Raw genomic sequence first — 18,981 nt, forward strand, 5'->3', positions numbered from 1 at the left:
AAAAGACTCCCCATGAGCAGACAGTAGCTGAAGCTGGCTGATGGTTACTATGTAGTGTTCCTTAAAACAAATAGTGAGACAACAGATTCATTCAGCATGTTTAGAAGCAATAGATCACAATGGAACCCAGAAACATCTATATATGTTTCTAGATTTTCCCCTATACATTATTTAGAAAGACAAAAAAGGTCATTTTACTTAAAGAATATGTCTCTGAAGATGTAACCTCCCTATCTTTCGATACCATAAGGCAAAACCTGCCCCCTTGATGAGAAATAAATAACTGTTCTTTCACTCTCAGGATGGAATGGGAGCAAGGCCATCTCTAGCCCACAAAAATTTGTGAAAATTAGAAAAAGGGACCCATTCCTTAAAATACTTCACTTCTATTTGTGAAATTTTTACAATAAATATATAGTCTATTATGTGAATGGGTACCCTTAGATATGATGCCTTCACACAACTCACAACCTGCACACCTGTCGGAGTGGCCCTTGATGGAAATTAAAAAGCTAGTTGCCAAAGAACATGAAGAGCTCAACTCCACCTTTTTGCAAATTAGTAATCTAGAAAAGAACTCCCCCAGTTTGAGAGTTAATCTTCTCATCTATACTTTATCACTCAGAAATGAACGTACTTGGGGACAGTATGGGGGACAAGTCTATATAGACGTTCACAGTTCTAACATTTCCTTCCTGAATATTCCAAGTTATCAGAAACATTTCTCTCAGAAATGCAATTTCTCCCCCACTACAATAAACACAGAGAGCCAATATATAGCCTCACCAGCATTTGTGGCTCACCAGCATTTCAAAGGCAAGAGAGCTGCAGGAAAGAAAGCATGACCAGAGGCAATCAGCTAAGCAGTCCATGAATGTGAGCCCCACTGTATACCCTTCTAGTAAATATTAGAAGAAAAATAAGAGACCTGATCACTATTTTTTCTTTTTATTTATTTTTTTGTGAGGAACATCGGCCCTGAGCTAACATCATGCTAATCCTCCTCTTTTTGCTGAGGAAGACCGGCTCTGAGCTAACATCTATTGCCAATCCTCCTCCTTTTTTTTTTCCCCCCAAAGCCCCAGTACATAGTTGTATGTCACAGTTGCACATCCTTCTAGCTGCTGTCTATGGGACACGGCCTCAGCATGGCTGGAGAAGGAGAAGCGGTGCGTTGGTGCATGCCCGGGATCTGAACCCCGGCCACCAGCAGCGAGCGGAGTGCGTGCACTTAACCGCTAAGCCACGGGGCCGGCCCTATTTTTTCTAAATCTAGTAAACAGAGGGAACTCCTATCTCTATTTGAAAGTTTAATATTCAAAGAGGATACATGAACAAGGAGTTCTTGAATACAGATATGAGACAAAGACGAAGGATAATTTAAAAAAACAATACTGCAGAAATCGAGTTATAAATGTTTGTTTACGGCATCTGTAAGTCATGCTTTAAAAAGTCCACTATGTATATATCACATATACCAAAAACAAAATTTAACACACAACAGAAGAGCAGTCATTTTCCACACACACATACACACACACACACACACACCCCAAGTAAATTTCTAGAACAGAGATTTTTATACTTTTTATATTATTCCCATTCCAGGAGTGTTAAATTAACAAAATTTTAGCTTTGAAAAGGATATTAGTACTTTTAAATGATTTATTTTATACCAAAGTGACAGAAAAAAGTCAAGGAGAGTGTAAACTGCTCAAACAAAAACCTAGTTATGTTTTTCAGAAAGGATGGACTGTTTTTATTTTTATTCTGAAAATGGTGGAAACCTTGTTATAATAACTCCCAATTACCTTTGTGGCAAAAAAAAATTTCAGCTGCCAATTTTAAGTATTTTGTACATACCACATAAATAACTCAGTGTTAAATTTAAGGCAGTTTTATGAATTAAAGAATTATGAAATCAAAATAAGATTCCACTTCCAAGCCTTTCCACCCACAATATTAAATTTCATAGGACTAAATGTAAACTTACTTGGGCTGTTAGAAAGGTATCATCTTCACCTTCTTGAGCTTCAATTTCCTAAGTAAAAGGGTATACAATAGCTTTGCTTTACAAAATATCTGGGTAACATGAGAATGCTTTTATGCTATACCCGATTAACACTTGCCTCATGTTCTGTACAGTGTCTATGATACCATGGGTACTAAGTCAATACTTAATAATTCAGACTATATTTTTTATGCCAACATAAAAAACTTAGTCACATTGATAATTAGAAAAATCTCTTTCTTGAGCCCTTCATTTATTAAGCTAGGTAGAACAAAAGTGTTCTAAGCATGAATACTAACAAGTACTAACTCCCTAATCCACTGATTTTCTTAAGACATACTAACATACTTCAAAGCAGGACAAATGATCTATTTCATTCAAAGAAAAGATTTGTAAAATTATATGCTTTTAAATTAAAGTTTCATAAGTAATTTCCCCACCCTTGATAATAACCAAAGAAATGCAAATTAATCTTTTATATCTACTAAAGTAGCAAAAGAAAAAAAAAAAAACTACCACCAGGTAATGTTGGCATGGTCAGAATGAAACTGGTACACTCAATTCTAGTGGGATAGAAAACAACTTAAATGTCCCAAATTAAAGTAGTGGTTATTAGTCACATAGAAAATAGTCTAATAAATTATGGTATAACACACAAAGATTGTGAAGTCATTATGATATGTTATGTGAAAATATTATATAGAATAAATAGCAATTTATGGCACAATAACTACCAGGGAAAAATACATACATACGTGGAAGATAATAAGCAAAAATTAAAAAGGTCCTCTTAGGTGGCAGGATTATGGGTGATGTATAAATAACTTTAAAAATACTTTTCTTTGAAAATTCTGAGACTTCCACATTGAACTAGAAAAAAATACTTTTTATTATTTAATACTTAATTTATCTGTGTCATGTTTTAAAAAAACTGGCTAAAGACCTGACTTTCGATGTCCTCTTTTTCTATATCTTCTATTGCTTCTGCCTCTATTAATTCATGAGCTCTCTTGTTCTCTTCTGCAGAAAGTAATTCCTTGGAATGCACATTTTCTTCTTCATTTTCACCAAATTCTTCAGAGTCCTTTAGTTCGTCATTTCCATCTTGTTCATGTGCCTCTTGATTCTCCAATTCACAGTCCTTTTAATGGTAAGAAAATTTGGTACAACTAGACGCAAAGTAGTATAGGCTATCCACCAAACGTTTTTTTGGTAATTTACATCACTAAATGTTTTAAATTTTACCATATTTTGACATTATTCCCAAAGTCAAAGTTCAATCATTTTACCTTATATATTAACTGTCTTTAAAAATAGAGGGGGTCCAATACCAACATCATTAAACCATGCATCTGAGTTCCCAACATCTCTCACACTGAAATACACACTAACTAGATTGCTACTAGAAATGCTCTCAAGTTGCAGTTATTTAATATTTAACAAGCCATATCCTAGGAACTGTCCTAGAAGATATGGCTTCAAAGAAATGACTTGATTTCTCCACGTGTCAAAGTTTGATTTAACTTCAAAGACCCTGGAAGTCTTATATATCATAACATAAAGTCTACTTCTAATTAATAATAAGGAATCCCAACTGTTACACCAATGTCTGTTCTTGAAAAATATGCAAATAATTAATTTAAGTGTATTTGTTTTGAATTCTACCACTATGCCACAATGTCAATTAGGCAGGGGAATATAATCTCAATGAAGGAATATCTGTTTGCCCTTCAAAGTTTATGGATACATAGTACTTCAGTAGAAACAAAGAAAAGCAGCCATCTGTGTAGTTTCCTCTTTGATTAAATGCAGAGAAAAGAAGGGGTGAAAGCAGTGCACGTTCCTTCTTCCTTTCCTATTCCTATATCTATTCTTAATAACCTTAACCTATTTCTTAAATCTAGCAGATTTAAGAAAAGGTTTCTGGGTTAAAAGGGCAGGGGCGTGACTATTAATCATTCATAGCTGAGCTGCAGTGAGAGAAGAAAAATTTCTGAGGAGGTGGGCACAGAGAAGGAATATGACTGTTTGGGAATGTGGAGTGCTTGGGGAGCAGGGCATCTCTGGGACAGGAGGCTTGACCAACCTCACCATGTATGAGTCAGGGAACACTGGAGATTGAAAATGGAGTAGCTGGTTGTATGACGGTAGAAGAACAGATGCAAAAAAACAATCAAGAGAAGTCACCAAGGGAACTTCCCCTAATCTGAAGTGCCAACTTTGACCAGTCTCCTCACTTATAAATGGAAGCAATTCCTATACTCTTTATATATCTAGGCAATAGGTGACATTTACCCACCACTACTGTATAAATTCCAAAATTTCCAAGTCTAGGAGACAAGGAAAGTATATTCACTTAATTTCTATCAAATGCATCACATATGCTGATACTTCCAAGTGGAAAAGAAATATAAAGAAGAAACTGAAAAAAAAAAAGAAGAAGAAGAAACTGAAGATATATTTAGATAGATTTTTTTAAAAAAGCTCTTTTGTTCTGCTAGACATTATGACCAGGTTCATTTAATAACAACACAAAGGCATCCTTTGCAGTACATATAAGAGACAGTACTATTATGCTGAAAAGAAGTATATATCTCCTCATAACATTTCAAATGACTGTAACATATTCATGAACTGAAGAGCTAAAAGAAAATTAGACATTTGAAAATTAGAAGGTTTTTTCCTAAGTCACAATGTTTTTCCAGCTAATGGATAACTTTTGCTTAATTATACACTCACTAGTGTAGACAAGTAGAGAAAATAAGAAAATAAGCAAAGGAACAAACCTAATGGAAGATACACCACAAGGATAACAGAATACTGAGACCGAAGAGTTCTTAAAGGCTCAAACAAAAACTGATTACAGGCATGCAATCATCAATTTTAATGGATCCCTGGGCAAATATTTCCTAAAATTATCTGATTTCAGGGTTAACTCCTCAACCAAACATTTCTTTCTGTCTGTGCCTGCCCTCAAAGTGCAAGGTACAAAGTGTGGGGTGTGTGGTGCTGTGCTATGTGTGTGTAATATGGGGAGGGTAGAGAGCTAGGCGGAGGGAGAGATGGGTGGGTGAATGGACGTGAGCTGACTTCATGGTGCAGCACACAGACATCCAGAGACTTTATGACAATATGGACTAACTATAGACAGAAAATGGAATATATGGGGATATAAATATACATAATTTAAGAGGAACTATGCTCATTAAATAATTCCTGCAAATGCCACACTACTTAAGACCTAATGATCAGTAAGTAGCAGATCACATTTCCTTAAAATGAAAACAAAACAAAAAAACTCTAACTATGATTAAAAATAACTTAGCACATAGAACTGCCACAACCCTAATTAAAATTACATACTTTATTTTTCTGGTTGGTCAGTTTTGAAATACATTATTTCTTAGCCAAAAAAGACTTAGCTTATTTATCTTTAAAGGGCAAAACAAATTTCTTAATTTGATCTTTACCAAGTATCAACACATCAGCTATTTTCTCTCTCCATTTTAAGGACTGTATATAGTAATCTCAGTTCTGTATATGACATATAAAAACTAAATGCAATGGGCAGATGAAAAATAAATTATCAATATCCTTCATTGCAGTACCTTGTCCAGGAACTAACACGTCAATTGCCCTTTAGCTGTTCCTCTGGCCCCTGTGTCTCAGATTTCTACTTAAAGGCCTGGACAAACATTATTATTTTTAGCTTTATGTCTCATTTAACTAAAGATAAAGTTATTTATTATATTTCTCAACTATGAGAACTAATGAGATTGACAATATTACATAAATCTCTATCTTTATCTTACCTACAAACACGTCAGTATCTACTGTTCCAGTAAAATGCATGAATTCATCATGCAAAATGCTAAGCTCAAAATAAACATCTTAACCTGAGTAATTAACACTTTACCTTGACAAAAGCATCATCTTCCACAGAAGCATCTCCACTCAACTCATCTGCTTCCTGCTTTTTACCTGCGAAAGAAGGAAAATGGGCTAACAACCAATCCTTTATTACTTTAAGAGCAAAAAACATTCAGAGACGTTTACCCCGAAGTATCACTCTCCATTTCCAAATCATCTGACAAAGCTAAGGCCAACTGCTTATAAACTACCTGGTCACAGCTGTCCCAAACCAAACAGCTTTATTAACAATGTCATGCTGTTTCACTAAAATAAACTGTACAAATAATTAATCCTACATATGAACTCATCATCTAACTCACTTGACGTACATGATACATTTTTCTTTACATCACTAAAGTTCTCTATCTTTAATTCTCCCAGAAGTAGCAGCACCTTTCAACAGTATTCTGTTTACGTAACCAGACGTCTGATAGCTACTTTCAAGACTCATATACCCCACAAAGCCTTCCCTAAGTTCTCCTCTTCAACAAGCCTCCTCTGAAATACAATCCTCACGCTTTAATCTACACCTTACAACCCATCAGTTGATTATATATTGCCTTGTACTCTCAAGTACATCTTGCTTCGCCATTTTAGAAAAGAAATTCCTTAAGTACAGTGACTGCTTTTATGCTTATTTTGTATTTCTCCAAAGGCCTAAATATAAATAGTGCTGGGCACTGAACATAATGACTGAGTTAAGTGATTTAAGGCAAGTAGAAATTACTTCAGACCGAAAACTGTTACTAGCTTCCAAATAGACTACAGGCCTCCCCTAACCAACCCTCATCTTCAAAACTTTGCAAATTGGTGGTTGAAACTTTAAAAATGTTTTCCACATCAAAAAAAAAAAAAAAGTTTTCCACAGAGCCAATGTTAAAAGTTTATGTTTTCAGGCTAGTCCACAAAAACCTACTTAATAACCCATAACATATCAGAAATGCTGTAATAAACACAGCTGCTGAAACTTTAGTAATAAAACAAAATTTTTTTTAATTCACTTATTTTGAAATATGAATGGATGTTCTTTCCTGAGGCCTACTAATCAACTGTTCCCTTGGTCTAACACAGGAACTGTCATGTATCTATCTCAAGCTTCCATAACCCCCAGGATAGAGGGCTTAAGCTGTGAGGTAATGGTAAAAAAAAATGAGTTAGGATACCTCCCTTAACCTAGTCTCCTCACCAGCCCCTATCTTTCATCTACTCCCAGTTCAAAACCCTTTCCTCAAATGAGTGATAAAGAGAGAAACAAGATACTGGTGCTTCCAGGTACATGAGAAACAAGATTAAGAGTGGAGACCTTTCTTTTACCCACTGAGGTAACAGAGGGCTTGTGCCTGTCCCTGAGGGCTCGTGTGTGGCGTTCACTTCCTACTTAGAATGTGGTGTTTGTATTTTAAGGAAAATATAAATTAGAAGTTACTACAAGGCCAAGGACTAAGAAAGCCTGTTCACCAGAAAGTGTTTATTAATCTACTAAAAACAAAAAAGATGTTCTTTCCCTGAAAAACAAAACAGTATCAGGTGAAAAAGAACTCACTAAATTGTTCTATCATATTTAGAGAGAGAAAGTTCCATAATACAAAACCTTAAAGATGCTATCTTTTGGGAGAAATAAGCCTTTTAAAAATACAGGATTCTCCCCACCAGCCCACCTACCACATAGTCTAGAGAGTCGACGTTTGGGGGGAACTCCTTAAGATCTTTTGCAAATACTATCTTCTCCTTACAATTCTAAACTGCTTTACAATTTGCAAAGCACTTAAAAAAAAAGAAAAAGTTCAACTGATTTTTCCAAGCACCGTATGGTACACAGGCAGATAATCACAATTTTACAAAAGAGAAAAAGGAGCCTGAGAGGTTAAATAGCTTGCCCAAATGGCTGTCAGAACTGGAAGCCAAGGTTTCTCAATTCCAGTCCTAAATTCTTTCCACTACATCTTACTATGACCTATTTAAAAGACATTATTCTAGTAAGGAGTGGTTAATTAACTCAATTTAAAGATATTATCCTTAAATAAATAAAAATAAATAAATAAATAAAAAATAAAGATATTATCTTTGAAATGACAGCCCTCAGCATAATACCAAACTACATATACTATGCACACTCCACGGTGAATTTCACTTGTGTGAGCTTACTTAAAGGAAAATCTAATTACACTACAGCAACAAAAACCCCACCAGCAGTCACTACCACTGCTTAAGTGGCTTCCATGGTCCAGGCACTAGGATAAATGCTTTACATACATTAATGTACTTATTTATTTTTATCCTCATAACAATTCTGAAACTACTATTCCCATTTTATGAGAGAGGAAACCGATGTTGAAAAGTTAATCAGATTACAAAGCTAGTAAAAATAGTGCTTCAATTTAAACCCAGGCCTATTCCCACTCCTCAAAACTTACAAAACAATTAGATCTTTGAGTAACTACAATGTGCCAGTTTAAAAAATGTTCTTATATGTAAACAGAGGCTCTAAAGCCACATCTATAAAACATAAAAATGTGAGACTCATAGAGATGATGTAATTTGTCCCATATCAAACAGGCAACAAGAGACAGAGGTACACAAAAAAGGCCCATGTTTGCCCTCCCTTACTGTTTTTAATAGCTGCATCACTTTAATGTGTCATCCAATTGTAAACACAAAAACCATGAGGACAAGATTTTCAAACATATAGTGGTGAAACTGTAGTAATAACCCGATAGGTACACAGTACTTAAGAAACTGAAATTTTACACACTAGCTTTGACCGCTTTCACAATCTGTAACTCCGTGCTTGTTTTACAGATGTTGAATTAGAAACTTCATTGTAATTTCTTCTTTTATGAAAAAACATCACCCCTCCCCCATATAAAATCTAACACATTTTAAAAAGCTATGATGTTCATTATTCATCCCAGAACCTAGTACAATGCTATACAATGAGCAGATACTCAAGCATTATATATTTCCTGACTGATAACGGAGTAAGTCCTAGGTTGGATGTTAGTAGTAAACAAGGTCTGGATTTCTATCTGGCCCTCACTGGGACAAAGGTAAGAAGAGACATGCCAGTCAAACTAGCATCGGGTACAACCCTGTCCTGTCAGTAAGGACTGTAAACTCCCAACTTTAATGATGCTACAAAGTACATCTATGGATTCCTAACTTTTATGATGTCAGAGATGAGAAATAACTTAGAAGAAAAACCAACTCCTCCTTAAATTCCAACAAGCAACACCACCTTGGGCATGGTTTTGTACAGTCAGTAACCATTTATATCCCTATCTCCCATTTAAGCCTGTGCTATCAAAGCTCCTACAGCAAATTAATCAACTAATCTTTCATCCTTCAAGGAATCTAGCATGCACCACAGAAATGTGCACTGGTCCAAAGGAAAGCAGCACGACAGGGATGAGGGAGCTAGCTAACTGAAAGTTTAAAGTAGACTGAAGCCTCACTTTATAAATGCTTTGAAGAACAAAACTAGAAAATAAATTGTGCAACAAAGATAGTCTGAATAACAAAACAAAGAATGGAAGCAAAATTAACTTAAGTCCTAAACTATTATAATAGTAATATATGGCTATTTTGAAATTACATAAAATATACTGCAATGTTCTTTGCATGATTTTAGAGTCTAAAGTAAAACGGCAAAGTAAAAATGTATACACCAAGGAAGACAACACTAGAAACACCTCTTTATTCATGCAACATGAATTTGTATGGGTCCACAAATCCTTAATGATACCACTGGGGCCAGACATGTTTCAGAATTCAGAATTTTCAGATTTTAAAAGAGTACAACGGTGTATATACCATTTATTAATTTAAACCTCCCAGAGGCTTCTGGAACACTGCCTCTCAAGCAATCACAGAAATATGTGTGCAATGAAATATATGCATATTCACACCAAATGGGATAAAACAAGATTATAAACAGCCTCACTTTTGCCACCAAGCTTAAGAAAAAACTTTCAGCTTTCAGAACTTCTGCATTTCAGAATTACAAATAAAGGATTCTGGATCGTAAATTGGTTTTCTCCTCCAAAGGCAAACTGGTCCTTATAAGGGTTTGCGATTTTCCTTTCCAAGTTCAGAAATACTTCCAAAACAAAAACAATCCACTTAAGTAGATATTAAAGTAATTTTGCAAAAAAACTTTGTGGCTGAGTAACTTTTCCCCTTAAACATTTACAGAAACCATGAAATGTAGAAACTGTTCAGTCTTAAAATTTCTACTAGAGAAGTGGGAGGAAGATTCAGAGTATAACCCTAACTGAAAAATTAATGTTTCCAGCACAACCTCTCTCCAACTGCATGCAGTATCTTAACATAATAATAGACTACGTCTTCTGTTAATTGTTTGTACATGTGTTTTAGCCTCTCTTCTAGTAAACTGATATTTTACTCATGAAATACTTTTTCTAAAAGGCCTTGTACATTGTCTTAAACATAGCAGTCTTCAGTCATCCAATAGGTCATTTTATCATTATTATTCCTGAGGAAGATTTGCTCTGAGCTAACATCTGTTACCAATCTTCCTCTTTTTTTTTTTTTTTTTTGCTTGAGGAAGATTCGCCCTGAGCTAACATTTTTGCCAATCTTCCTCTATTTTGTATGTGGGTCACCACTACAGCATGGCTGACGAGTGGCATACATCCATGCCCTGGATCCAAACCCACGAACCCCGGGCCGTCAAAGCAGAGTGGGCGAACTTAACCACTAGGCAATGGGGCCAGCCCCTCTTATTTTTTAAAATTCTACAATAAAGATAATTCACACTCTTTATAATAATACTGAAAACATCAAAAGTACATTTTAAAAATCTCTTAACTCTGTCATCTAAAGATAACCAAACTATGGGCCGGCTCCGTGGCTTAGCGGTTAAGTGCGCGCGCTCTGATGCTGGCGGCCCGGGTTCGGATCCCGGGCGCGCCCCGAGGCACCACTTCTCCGTCCAACGCGAGGCCGAGTCCCACGTACAGCAACTAGAAGGATGTGAACCTATGACATGCAACTATCTACTGGGGCTTTGGGGGGAAAAAAATGAATAAATAAAATCTTTAAAGATAACCAAACTAAACACACACACACACACACACGATTTTTAAAGGTAGCAAAAATATAAGTGAGTTCTTAATAGGTTACTTTTCTATTCTGTCAGTAAAAAGAAAATACTACTGCTTAACCCTCAGCACCGTTGTGACAATCAAATAAAGCAATGGGAAAGTTTTTTGAAAACTGTAAAGTATATAAAACAATTTGCAAGCTGACAGGCAGAAAGAAAGATTAACGAAAATGATGCAAAGTTTCAAGCTCTGGTCTAGAGCAGTCAATGGTTCATAACTCTAGCCGCATGAGATTCGTCTGGGGTACTAAGAGAAAATACTGATGCCTGGGTCCCCAACAGAGCAACCAAAACCAACCTTCTGGGGGGCAGGAGGCTGGTATCTGTATTTTTAAAAACTCAAATAACTGTAGTGTAGAGTAGACTGAGAACCACTAAGATGACTGAGTGTAACTAAAGTTAGAGTGAGAGGAATTTAAGGGGAAGGTTATTGTTTTCAGATTCTCCAGACCAGAGAAAACTTAAATTCTGTCTACTTTTTTTTTATAATTTTATTTATTTATTTATTTTCCCCCCAAAGCCCTAGTAGATAGTTGTATGTCATAGCTGCACATCCTTCTAGTTGCTGCACGTGAGACACGGCCTCAGCATGGCTGGAGAAGCGGTGCGTCGGCACGCACCCGGGATCCGAACCCGGGCCGCCAGTAGCGGAGCGCGAGCACCCAACCGCTAAGCCACGGGGCCGGCCCAAATTCTACCTACTTTTAACCAAACATTGTGTATAGTGTGAACCTATTTTAGTTGTTGAAAAGGAAAAAAAAATCCTTAAACATAAACCTCCTATGTGTACATGCACATGTATGTACACACTTTAGATCAACCAAATATTATTTGTGATAAAGCCAGGGTGGTGGAATTTTGGGCAATTTTCACTTTTTTGTACTTTTCTGGTTATCTAATTTTTAAAATGAAACCATTTCACATTTATAAACTGGAAAACAGTACTGTAAGCCATAATGCAAACTACTATTCCAGGGTACCAGGACTGCCACGTAAGGCTAACTCAGGCTGTGGAGTTTATGATGTGAAAGGTTAACTCCTGGAATTGCACAATACTGAGGTGCTTTTATTGTAATATGTGAGAATTATAGTATAGTTGATTAAGTAAATCAGTAAATTCCACCCTTAAACCCTAGGCAATTGTTCAATCTCTTCATTAAAGCCATTTCTGATGCTACCAACTAATAATAATGATTCCTTTTTCCTCTAATTCCTGGACAATTTGCACTTTATTTTACATGAGTTCATTAAAGGGGAGATAAAGTCTGAAGTCCTCTGCCCCTACTTCAGAATACTAGAAGATTACTGACTTGGGAGAAGCACACCATCTTAAAGTACTAGAAAACCGTACCTCTCTCTCCACCAGGATCCTTGACATACACCACATTTGATACAATAAAATAGCTGAAAAATGTACAAAAGTCCTTTGATGATAAACATAATCCACTATATACGACTGCAAAAGGCAAATGCAGGCTTTAATGGCTGCAGTAAAATGGTCTGATTTTGTGAAATGAAAACGACATACACAACTTCTGAGGCTGGACAATATTCCAGCAAAAGTTACGAGGCTTTCCAACACAGCAACAACTGGGCGAGGAATAAAAGGATATTGCAATGATTTACGTGTTCTAAAAGTAAGTATACTTTCCATATCAGGATTTAAGAAGAAGCCACTACTGCTGTGGAGAAAGGCACCTTAAAAAGAAAGACTGTTTGGAAGACAGTAAAGACTATTAATCTCTGATATATGTGACTCCTACAAAGAAATACCCAATTAAAATAAGCACCGAGAGATATTTTTAAAAGCAGTTGCTCAGAAAGCCATCAACTGGCCCTAAGTAGTCATTCAACAAATATTTTCTGAGTCTCTATTATGTGCCAAGCACTATGCTACGCATTACAGAGACTAATGTGAATAAAAGACTATGTCCTTACCCTCACAAAGCTTCTAGCTAGTGAGTACCCCCAAAATATCTCACAGTTCTGACCCCAAAGCCCTTCTCAATGCCACAATTTTCATTCAAGTTTACTTAACATCCAAACATATTGCAGTTTTAAAAAAAGGGCAAGAGTTACAGTACATTATGATAGTGTATTATATTAAAAGCAGTTTATGTGGTTGATTACCATATTCTCATTTGACATAAAAATTTTAGAAAGCTTTACACAGTAAACATGTGGTTTATATTGTCTGCGGTATTTTCCACACAAAATTAGGAATTAGATGTTTGGATAAACCTATAACCCCAAATTACAGTTGCTTCCATAGGTGGAAAAAATCAGATTTTATAGAGCAGTTTGAATGTTTTTTAACCCTGCATGTATTGCAAATGAGTTTCACCACCAGTAAGTACTGCATTATATATAATTCTGAATACTGTACTGATAAACCACATAAAAAGCTTTCGCTGAAGTTCACAGAAGACTCTAAAGGTTGAAAATCCAAAAGAATATTATACGCCATTGTCAGGTGAACCAAAAGAAACTTTAAATCCATAACCTCTAAAACAAGCTAATGAGGAGTTAGTTCTACCTGTTTAACTGCTTTCTTAACACACACCCAAATAATATGACAGTAAATCTCACTGGTGGAGCTTTCTTCTAGGTTACTTATTAAGAAGTTCACAGCAAACAGTGTAAAAAGACTTAGAAAGGAGAACCAATCTAAGTTACAAACTGTTTCACCCTATTAACTGTATGCAAACAGATTTTATAAATATGTTGATTATAGATATTAGAACCCACTATAACATTATCAACATTTATTACAAGTTTCTGCTTGTAATAACTGCATTTTAAAAATATTCCACGATATACTTAAGAATGAAGATTCCTTTTCCTCTAATCTCTCTTAACACAATCATTTTCATACACAAAATTCTAAAGAAATAGTGACCCTGCATTATAAGACAATGAGCTTAATATTTCACCTAAGCAATTTTTCCAGACCCATGAAGCTTCTCTCTTGCTTTCTTAATATCACTTCACTTTTATTTGCTACATTAAGATTATCATAAGAATTATTTATTTTCCTGACGAGCTCCTATACGATGTGTCCTGCTGGTGTTGACATGACTGCCCCTAAGTAATCCCTTTCTTTGCTCTTTTCCTTTTTTTTCTTTTTTTTTTTTTTTGGTGAGATCAGCCCTGTGCCAACATCTGCCAATCCTCCTCTTTCTTTGCTGAGGAAGACTGGCCCTGGACTAACATCCGTGCCCATCTTCCTCCACTTTACATGAGAGGCCGCCATAGCATGGCCTGCCAAGCAGTGCTTCTGTGCGCGCCCGGGATCCGAACCAACGAACCCCGCCGCGACGGAGAGCGCGCACTTAACCGCTTGCGCCACCAGGCCGGCCCCTCTTTTCCTTTTCAAATCATCTGTGCTACCAAATATCTATACTGACTGAGGACCTATGAGCTTTTCTATTCCTTCCTTATACATCTATTTTAGCCGAACAGAAAGCATTTTTCTTCTGGCTCCTGGACATATATAATTATTAAATTTCAGAACTATGAGAACCTTACAGATGATCTAATAAAATTTCCAATTTTATTTTAAAAAAAGGAAACAGACCCATTGAAGGAAAAATGATACCACCAAGATGAGATTATTTTCAAGGTAGGTACTGTAAAGTGAAATAAGATTTTGCGAAAAGAACTTAATGTAGTAATTCAGCAACTAGACTGAAAAACTGACATCACATTAAAATGTTTAATTTTTTGAATCCTTGATTTTAAAAATCTGTTAATTACTGATATTTTAAAAAGTTTCCCTATTCAAATTTGATTCTAAAAATTATTTTTAAACTTCTTAGTTTAAAATAATCTTATTTATAATCATCTTAATGGTAAATTAATTCAAACGAGGTTCTCAGTTTAGGATTTACATTATGTTCTTTCTAATTCATAGGATTTTCAGAACAACGATAAATGTGGAATTCAAGGAGACAGGAGCTATTTATCATGCATGTCCTAGAATGAGTTTCATGAAGTACTCAGTACTAGGCGGCTACAAATAATTAAATGTTACAACTTCTAACTAAAGACTACATGACACCTTAACATCAGAGTTATGGAAAAATTAAAGTTCAAGTATCCTCATAATCCATATAAAAGAAAAAATTAACATAATGATTATATATAATATATATATAGAAAGACTTCTAAAATCAATATCAGCTCAACTAATTTCAGACTATGATTAATACATAGCATCTGTCAAACTATCACAATGTGCTAAATAAATGACATGAATCAAAATCACTGTAAGAAATCACTATAATAAACATGGTTAATTCCTGATGTACTTTTTTCTGAATTTTTTATGCTTCCTTATTTTGAAATAGCCTCTGGTTTGTCAGCAGAGGCTTCTCAAAACACAGGGAAATGTATCAAAGTGAAACAAATCTCTCTCTCAAAGTGATACACCGAGTCAGAGTTAAATTAAAACCCACAGATCTACCAGATAACTTTGTTATTCTTCTAAACTCCATTTGCACTTCTGCCATTCCCATCCCACCCAGGAAATGCTTCTTAGCCCTATTCAATTTCCTTAGGCACAAACAGGGGACTCTTGCAAACCAATGAAGAGTCACATAATGAGATGGCATCAAGATCTGCCTGGTCCTGATACCCACACAGATCGATTAAGATCAAACTTTAATATTCCCTTCTTTTCAAGGTTAATCCACTCAATCATTTTACTCTAATTGCAGCCAATCTGGTCTATAGCAGATAGAGTAGCATTTGGATCCCCTAAAACAGTAAGGAAAGTTAGATTTTTAAAACGCTGCAGCTGTCCACGACTCTGCATGGAACTTGTAGGTAAGTACCAGGATCCAGATACCCACATCATGTCCACCCTCTGCCACTGTCGTTACGGAAGGGAGGAAGAAATTTCTAATTATTCAAGTGAAGATTTCACTTACCAGAACCTTTTAAAAATATCTAAGCCCCATTTATATTGTCAAAATGTCCATTTAAAACCATTTTTACCTATTCACTAAATCACCATATTCTGGAAATATATTCTGGCCTGGTTTAAAAGTTATAAAATCAAAATCTTTCATATATCCCTACAACTTAAAACTTTTTTTTAGCTAATTAATCATGGATTTTCCCTACCTTGTTAGTATGATGAGTGAGGTCTTTTGGAATTTCACTGAAAATTAGAATGTATAATGGCATAAACGCAAATTAAGTTCACCAAGTCAAACAAAATACTAAACATCAAGGTTATAGAATTTTAATATACTAGAGAAAACAGCAAGGAGCCAAGGGGAAAGATTTGGTAGGAATTCCATCAATACTCTGCCAATTGTGGGGCAAGGTAGACAGGTATTAAACTGCATTGTATCCTTCACGTCTTCACACTACCAAGGAAGAAACATTACAAAACTTGACTTTGTAATTTTTTCGGAAACAATAAAGAACTGGTCTCACTTTCAGGTCAGCTTCAGCCAAATCTTAAGGGCTACAAGTCACCCAGAACCTGGCAACAGTAACTTTTCTTCCTTGACCCAAGAAGGCAGAGTGCCAGAGGGAAATAGCAAAGAGTAGCACTATATAAACAGGGCAAGTGGCACAAGAGCAGAGGCAAGTTATATAACCAAAATATATTTTAAAATATGTTTATAACTCGTAACAACCTTTGCCTTTGGTTGGTTTCTTGTTTGGAGTATCAGTTGCAACAGTTAATTCAATATTATCTGGATCGCCTCCTTCCTCTTCAATAGCCTACATTAGAAAGAGAAGTTAATATGCTACACAATCTATCTAAACTTATTTTATAAAAACGAAATGAAAAAAAATTAGCAAACCTCAAGCCTCAAGACATTAGAATTGCCAGTCATTTCATAAACCGACTTCAAAAAAGAGCAATTAAACTACACGAGGGAGAGAAACTTTCAGGGGGAAATATCATTAGGTATCAAAATCACATGGAGTTTTAAATTCTACCGAGTCGAGATCGTTAAATATCACATACTGTATTATCATACTGAACAAAAGTCTACATATTCTCGATTGCAGAAAAGTTGCTACTACGGAAGTAAATAACTATAAAGAGCTTTCCTAATTTCTGTAAGGCAAACTTCTTTCTCCTCTACTACAATTCCAATGCTTACTCACATAAACCAGAAAGATAATCAGGGATGAAAAAGCAGATTATTGCGCTGATGCAAAAACTGAAAACCCAGCGGAAAACAAACCCTCTCTTTAACCCACCCATCAACTCCTACTACCAATTCCCCCCCAAGATGGGGAGGAAACGGTTGGGCACAATTAAACGGTAACTTCGCCGAAGTCACCAAAGTAACCAGTCCCTCCGAGGCCAAGAAATGCACGCGCTCACCATCGCTAAAGGCTGGGGACCGAGCGCCTCCCGGGTCTCCACGATCGCCCTCGGGAGGTCCCGCCGGCGGCCGCAGCCCTCGCAGCCTGGCGGGGACGTCCCAGGGGAGGCAGGGGAGCGCTGGGCCGCGGCGGCCGGTCCCGGGCGGCTCGCGGGCTCGTGGCAGGCCCGGCCCGGCGCGCGGGGGCAGGGGCGCCGCGGGAGGGTCCTCGCCCTCCCGGCGCGCGCGGGCGCTGCCCGGGGCCTCCCCACCGCGCAGCCCCGCGGGCCCGGAGGCTGCGGGCGTCCGGGAGCTGAGGCGGACGGGGGGAATCCCAGGCGCGGCCTAAGCTCCCCTTCCCGGGCCTCACCTGCTTGAGTCGGGAGACGAGCACAGTCTTGACTCCGGTGATGTCTAAGTTCCGCCGCTTCAGCTCGGACTTGAGATCGATGACCCGCAGATCGGTGATCTTTTTACCTTCCGCCTGACCCGAGGCAGCCGAAACTGCCACAGCACCGGTAGCGGCAGCCATTTTAGAAGAGCAGCGCGCTGCCGAGGCAGCGAGCGGGTTGCAGGGCGGCGGCAGCAGCGCCAACTTCGACCCAGGCCTCGGCGGCCGGCGGCGCCGCGCAGCGCTGCGCACAATGAGCCGCTGGCCCCGCCCCCTGTCCGCCACCCCAGCGCAACCTGCAGCCGCAGCCAGCACCCGGATGACGGGCGCGCGTGCGCACTGGCGCGGGGGACGGCGCCCGGCGCGCTCCGCCGAGCGGGCCGCGGCCAGCTGGGCGGTGCGACCCTCTTGCGTGGGCTGGGAGGTCAGGCGCGTCCAACCGCACCAACGTCCGCCGCGCCGGCGTTCCCCCGCCGCTTCGTTAGCCATTTTCTGGCAACGTCTCGAATCGAGCAACGACAGTGTGCTGAGCACTGCTCGGCAGAGCTAGTTCGCGCGTTACTCACCCCAAACCAAGGGGCTTGTGCGCGCCGGATCTGAACATCTTCCAGGGAAAGACTATCGGTTCTGCTGAATATCGAAAAAATATGGCCAGTGTGCACTAATGAACTAGGTTCCCCGAGTTCCATTCAGAAGGCCTCAAAGAAACCCTAGGGCGGTTATAAGAATATAAAGAGTATAGAAGGGCATAGGGCTTATAAGACTATAAACGGCTGGCCTGTGTGACAGGTCCCACTAGCTGTCTCGGGGGGAAAACATGCCTTCAGCCCAAGGAGGCTGAGTTTATTCTAGGGCTGCCCCGCTCACTGAAAAACAGGACGACTTTCCCTCTGCACCGGCCTGTTTGCCATCCTCTCCCGTGGACCTGATGGCTCAGCACGAAATTGATCACTGAATGAGGAAATTAGTTTATAAGTACTTGTTACCATTCTCATTCACTGTGTTCACTGTTTTGTCCCCGCCAAAATTTGGGGTCCCAAGAACAATGACCATCTTCTTAGGGGGGCCTGGCCTGTACAAGTGAGTACCCATTCCTAACTTTAGCCAGTATTATTAATCATCAAAGCATAAGCATTTATGGAATAAAACTATTTTGTAAATTCCATAAACTATGACGTACGCTTAACTGTACTGGCATTTCTTGGTTTTA

The 18,981-nt window shown here is 37.9% G+C and overlaps 1 protein-coding gene across 5 annotated transcripts in view; it reads right to left on the reverse strand.

The window, feature by feature from the left end:
- SLTM (SAFB like transcription modulator) overlaps positions 1-17,987 on the reverse strand; it is a 71,469-nt gene extending 53,482 nt beyond the window's left edge. For 3 of the 5 annotated variants that reach the window (XM_087427805.1, XM_087427801.1, XM_087427800.1), the window contains exons 1-5: positions 17,751-17,986; positions 16,697-16,784; positions 5,928-5,992; positions 2,955-3,152; positions 1,994-2,041 (exon numbers count right to left, since the gene is read on the reverse strand). In XM_087427805.1, coding sequence (XP_087283931.1) covers positions 1,994-2,041; positions 2,955-3,152; positions 5,928-5,992; positions 16,697-16,784; positions 17,751-17,912 — 561 coding nt within the window. In that variant the 5' untranslated portion in view covers positions 17,913-17,986. Of the gene's footprint in view, positions 1-1,993; positions 2,042-2,954; positions 3,153-5,927; positions 5,993-16,696; positions 16,785-17,750 lie in introns of all 5 variants that reach the window. The other 2 variants (XM_087427813.1, XM_087427823.1) reach the window with 2 other exon arrangements.
- Between the last annotated feature and the right edge of the window lie 994 nt (positions 17,988-18,981).

The sequence above is a fragment of the Ceratotherium simum genome, chromosome 3, assembly GCF_057802395.1.
Source record: "Ceratotherium simum simum isolate JZ-2026a chromosome 3, ASM5780239v1, whole genome shotgun sequence".
In the NCBI taxonomy this organism is placed as follows: domain Eukaryota; kingdom Metazoa; phylum Chordata; class Mammalia; order Perissodactyla; family Rhinocerotidae; genus Ceratotherium; species Ceratotherium simum.